We start from the raw sequence: 6,189 nt of genomic DNA, 5'->3' as shown, positions 1-6,189 counted from the left end.
GGATGTCTTGAAAGGAAACTTCCATGTATCCTTGACAGTAATAACAGGGGGGTGCGAAACACATTTTTGTGGTTTATATTTTAAGACGAGCATACAAACCAACTAATAACTTAATGCACTCAAAACAAATGTGCAATGCTGACTGTTAAAGCAACTCATTATGGGCATCACAATAGCCAATGACATAAAGAGTCATTGGAGGAACGCACGTCCTTCAGGTGTCGAGTCGTGACACCTCGATCAATGATTGGCTACTGCTTGTTTAGTTTAACACCAGTTTCTCACGTTACAGTTCTAAAGCAAATGATGACTGTCTAGCTAACGCCATTAGGAACAGCAATAATTGTGTGCAGTCAGAATAAGATACGACATATTTCAAGTCGTGCATCATCGTTATTTATTCTACGGAGAGTAAGTATGACATGTTGTCGTTGATCATGTTTGAGGACTCTTATGTTCCTGCTTTGCTATGCTAGTTGTTAGCTTGTAGCAGGATGGTTGCAAGGCCACATGTTTGTGTGTTTGGCGAAGAAAAAAAGACATTACTTTTTCTATTTCTGTTACGAAAAATACATTATTCGCTGAATCGGCACGTTTTTGGTGATTTTATAGCTACTGAAATAGCTAGCGGTATTGTTATTTTTTAGTAGGCTAGTTTCGGATCCAGCATATGGTTTGTTGAAAGCGAGACATTGGATCATTTCCGATTTTACCATTGGTCAAAGTATTATAAGTACACAACCATACCATTTCTTCCATCTATTGACTCCATCATTCTTTACATCCAATGTAAGCTGCAAATACTGCATGCTGCATCCACTACAGAATGCTGTACTGTACAGGTATGTGTCAATACAAAACTTTGTTTAAAGTGTGCTGAGTGTTTTATTTATGGGCAGGTTATCATTCTGGTGATGACCATATTTAGCCAACAAGCCAGTTTTCATGGGTAATTTGGCTACTTGTTTGTTCTCCAGGACTTTTTATGGGTGGCAGGCCACTCTTTCTGATGATGATAACAGATTGTATGCTACAGGCTTAAGTCACTCCTTTCCTTTTGGTTGAATACCAAAATATAAAATATAAAAATACAGCATTAAAAAGATGCATCTTGCTTATCCTCTTTATTTTTTGCACTTCTTCTGGTTAAATGCAAACATGCAAGTAAAAATTGTTCTGTTCAGACACTTTAATTTATCAGGATGGACATTTAAACTTGGCCATGTAATTCATGATTAAAAATAAGTAAGTTTTATACTGTATTTTAATAATTTGGTGACATTTTTTTTCTTGAGTTAGTACTCTCTTTCTGATCGTGTTATGTCAGAGGTCGGCAACCTTTTTGACATGGAGTGCCATTTTTTTATTTTCCTGGTCAGTGGCTGTGAGTCAATTTTTCTGATTTTAATTGTTTATTTTTCATGACAAATGATATTATCAGCAGAACAGTTTGATTGAAAAATGTGTATAAAACCTGATGATTATGATATAATAATGATCCAGCGTGTGCATTTTCACAGAGCATCTTGTGAAAGTGCTTTAATGAAAGAGAACCTGTCCTTTTGTACAAAAAGGAGTTAACACGGTTAATGTCACAAATTTGCTTGTTTGATTACTGATCACAAAATTGTGTTGAATCTTCAGTATTATATTATGTCATACATTTTTCAACATCACGCAGAGGGTAAAAAACTAGCACGCAAGCAACAGCGAGAGAGGAGTAGCCTATTTTATTTATATGAAGTTTTTCGCACCTGCATTCCAATCTACATCTTGATGTAATCCTTCCTCATCAGGGGCACCTGCAGGATTTAATCTGAGGGTATGTACAGAAATCTGCCTAATAAACCTTATATCTAGGGGGGTCCGGAGGCATGCTCCCCCGGTGAGATTTTTTTGTGTGTTCAAAAAACAACACCAAAGTGTTCAAGTCTGGGGATTTTTTTTTTTTTTTTTTTTTTTTCCAGTTTGGACTGCCCAATTCCCAATGCGCTCTAAGCCGTTGTGGTGGGCGTAGTGACTTGCCTCAATCTGGGTGGCAGAGGACAAATCACAGTTGCGTCTGAGACCGTCAGTCTGTGCATTTTATCACGTGGCTTGTTGAGCGCGTTACGCTATTCTCCGTGGCGTCCACGCACAACTCGCCACGCGCCACACCTAGAGCGAACCACATTATTGCGACCACGAGGTGGTTACCCCATGTGACTCTACCCTCCCTAGCAACCGGGCCAATTTGGTTGCTTAGGAGACCTGGCTGGAGTCATTCAGCACGCACTGAATTTGAACTCGTGACTCCAGTGGTGGTAGTCATCGTTGAGCTACCCAGGCCCCCTAATTCTGGTGACTTTGAGAAGCATTTATTTATTTTCTCAAGTATGAGTAGCATTCATGTAACTATTGGCTAAAGTATTTCTTCCAGTAACTGTTCAGACAGATGCGTTTTCGTGCTAAAATGCACAATAACGAATAAAGCAGCGCGCAAGTGTCTCAAGATGCGTTTTTATCAGTTGAAGAAGTTTTTTAACTTGACTCAGTGTCTAAAAATGCAGTGCTCCTGTGAGAGATGCTAAAAACACAGTGAAACGTGACGTGGTTTTCAAAAGACATCTGTCTAGCGAATGTTTATATGGAAAATGATTGAAAAACAGCGTGAGCGGACGCAAAAACACGTTCAGTTTGAACAGCCCCTTGTTCACATGATGCAGCACTAGCTGAAGTTTCTCAACGTTACTTCTCAACAAGACAGCCTTTTGTTTCAGTTGACTGTAGGTAAATTTACACTGTATCCAACACTGTATTTGTAAATATCCCAATACTGTTTCACTGTGTGAGAAACCGCTCTAAATGATTCAGTGAGAGAGCGCTCTGAACGATTTGTACTGAATCACGAATCGATTCAAACCGTTTTGCAAGCCTGTTTGGCCAATTCATTGAAAAGAACTGACTCAAAATAATTATTCATTTGCAAATTGGGCATTGCTAGTTCTTTTAAACAACTAACAGAAATACGGGACACACTTCATGATTGATGAAATATTCTGAGTAAATATTTCTCAGGTCAGTCGAAGCACTCATGGTACGCACAGTGCGTACGGCCGTACAGCTGCAGGCGACCCTGTTCCTCATGATCACGCAGCGTGTTTTCATCAGCTGAAAGGGAGACTAAACACCATTAAAGTGTGACGAGACTTGCGCTGCACGTGCAAGCCATTCGTGCATCACAAGCCGATCAACTATTTAGCCCTTTTTGGTGAATCGCACCTGCAAAATCCTAAAATTTTATTTCCAGGTTTAATTTATATTTTGAATAGACTATGATTTTTGAACCACACGATGTGTTACATTTAATTACCTTTTAATATAATCTTGAGTGTGACCATGGTTTAAGGAGGGTGTACCTGTATGCTAGGTTGGAAATCTTTTGTATTAATAATGGTGTTTTCCTTATCACATGCGTTGTTCTGAAAACAAAAAAGAATCAAAATGAAACACAGAATGTAGACTGTCATCCACGCAGCCTGACCGAAGCAAAGTGGGCACTTTTACTCGTGCGAAGCACTGCTGGCTCGTGATGTGCAAATGGCTTGCACGCGCAACGTGAGTCTCATCACGCTTTAATAGTGTTTAGCCTCCCATTCAGCTGATGAAAACACACTGTGTGATCATGAGGAAGGATAACATCACAAAGTAGATTTGAATGCTGGTGCGGAATTTATATAAATAAAATGGTCTACTCCTCTCTCACCATTGCTGGCGTGCCAGTGATTACCCCTCTGCATGTCAATGCTGGCACGTGTGCCATAGGTTGCCGACCCCTGTGTTATGTTACGGCCTTGCACCCATTCTTTATGTAGCTGTAACTAGCTGGGCTGGTCTGGTGGTTTATAATAAAAACCATATGGTATGCATATTGTTGGCTTAGATTTTATACTCTAGGATGTGAGGTAGGCTGAAACAGAATTACATAACAGCCCAGTGCTATCTGCGGTAAGCCCAGCTCTCGCAGGACAGGAATTCACAGCCTGGCGTTAGTTGGAAATTAAGACTCTGGAAGCCTGCCTGTGGGTGGGGGACAATGTTTTGCAGGAAAACGGCCCTCACATTGTAAGTCTATATCCTACGGCTAACACTATGTGGTGGATTATTAGCGTCACTCTATAGAAGTTTGTGTGAAATCATTTCAAAATCAGGTTACAGATGGTTTAGTGTGGGAATTGGCTAAAAAAATAGGTTTTATTGTGATGGCTCATTTATTAACCTAAAAAAAACAAGCAAAAAAAACATTGCAGATACGAGTTTGGGCTTCATCAAATAGCATTATTATAAAACACTTATAAGTTAAGGGTAACATTTGGTTGGTTGATTCTTCTAGTTTGCAGTGATGTTTTGAAAAATACGCCTGTTTATACCAAGTTGAAAGCACATTCTTTGAAAATATGAAATGTCATCTGTGTGTCTGTATCATGTGGCAGCAAGCTGCTTATTGAGATACTATTATTTTGTGTCATCTGTTGACAGGAAGAAGACAAGAACCTTGGTCATTATGAAGCAGCCCATTACCGGATGAATACCCCTCCTGATCTACTGTAGTTTTTTTTCCTGCTACCTTTTCGCGAAGATGGCCCCCCTCCTTCTCTTCAGGTTGCCACACTGATCACCTCTGCTGCAACACACAATGGAGAGGAAACGCAGAAAGAAATGAAAACTCAAGCCATGTGTTATTCAGGCTTGTTAGAGTTCTGGACCTAAGCTTTTTTTAAAACTGCAATTACCCTTTTAAGTTTGTTACCTTTGCGGACACATGCATCTCTGGACGGGAAATGAGCAGAAACGGACCACAGGGACCATGAGCATACGGCTGTGTTTGCTTGTGGCCATACTTGGGGGTCTTTTGCCTCTAGTGGGCACAGAGGAAGAGAGTGGACCTCTCTCCACTCCCTTTCCTCCCCTAAATGCTGATGCACTCTTGAGCCCAAACTGCTCGCAGCTCACACTCAAACTGGACTTTTCTACCAAAGTGGTCAGGCATGGTAAGTGAAGTCTTATATCATTGTCTTCAATAGTGGGCAACTGATGAGGGTTTTTCAATGGCTGAAATTTAGACTGCAGGTTGGCCGAAATAATGCAGACACTGGTATACAAAGTATTGTACAAAATCTTTAGGCAGCTGTAAAATAAAATCTGTAGTGAGGATGTTTTTAAAGAATAATTTTTATTTATCAATTAACTTCATACAAAGAACAGTAAACATTAGAACATGACCGATATGGGATTTTTGAGAACGATACCAATTTTAGAGAGGGAAAATTCACAGATTACCTATATGGTGGCCGATTATATTAAATTTTTGAACTGGAATGAAAACACACATTTTCTATGTGGATTTTTCACTAATTTTGCACTAATATGACAATGCAAAGGTACTCAGAAGGCTGCTTTCTTAAACAAATATTTTTATCAAAGAATATTTGACATTATTATTATACATTGCCAACAAATTCTAGAAATGAACACTGAGAAAATAAAGAATAAATAAAAATACAATAAATAGCTAAATAAACATCAGTTCTGTTTAGTATAAGTCAATTGCTGACCATTAAAATAAATAAATAAAAATAAAATAAATATCTAAATAAACACCAGTACTGTTTAGTATCAGTCAAATGCTGACTATATTAATACTGCTGAGTCAAGAGATAAACAGCGGCAGCGGTGTTGCACCGTGTTTTGCTATACAAGTTCAGGGGAACTTTCACCGGTGGAAAACCAGACTTTTAAATATTACATTTTTATAAATGACATGACTGGAATTGTTTGGTTGAAGGGGGTACCAAACTGTGAATCCTAAACAAAACAGTTTGGTGAATACATGTTTACTCATTAGCTTCCTCTCAGCTGACAACAATGAAAGTAGCTATGTGATTAGCTAGTTAGCTATAAGCTCGTTGTCACGGAGAGTAAAAGACGGGACTTTGTTTATTTTACTTTCCAGCATTGTGTCTCACCAACTAAGTAACAACATAACATGGAATCAACACTCATCAGACACAATCCACCACCGCACTGTTGTCTGCTGAGCTGCAAAAAGATGCTCTGATGTTTACCTTTCAATCTGCTACATTACTGACTGCACTGACAAACTATAGCTGGCTAACAGTAAACAGACATGAGTGACACAGTCAGGGACAA

General features: G+C 39.1%; 1 protein-coding gene across 4 annotated transcripts in view; it reads left to right on the top strand.

The window, feature by feature from the left end:
• Positions 1–262: 262 nt before the first annotated feature.
• LOC127417054 (membrane-bound transcription factor site-1 protease-like) overlaps positions 263–6,189 on the top strand; it is a 33,052-nt gene continuing 27,125 nt past the window's right edge. For 3 of the 4 annotated variants that reach the window (XM_051656747.1, XM_051656745.1, XM_051656748.1), the window contains exons 1-2: positions 263–411; positions 4,519–5,030. In XM_051656747.1, coding sequence (XP_051512707.1) covers positions 4,802–5,030 — 229 coding nt within the window. In that variant the 5' untranslated portion in view covers positions 263–411; positions 4,519–4,801. Of the gene's footprint in view, positions 412–794; positions 843–4,518; positions 5,031–6,189 lie in introns of all 4 variants that reach the window. The other variant, XM_051656746.1, reaches the window with a different exon arrangement.

Source organism: Myxocyprinus asiaticus, chromosome 26 (genome assembly GCF_019703515.2).
Source record: "Myxocyprinus asiaticus isolate MX2 ecotype Aquarium Trade chromosome 26, UBuf_Myxa_2, whole genome shotgun sequence".
NCBI lineage: Eukaryota > Metazoa > Chordata > Actinopteri > Cypriniformes > Catostomidae > Myxocyprinus > Myxocyprinus asiaticus.
Note: the sequence above shows the minus strand (reverse complement) of the source record. Positions and strands in the feature narration are given on the sequence as shown.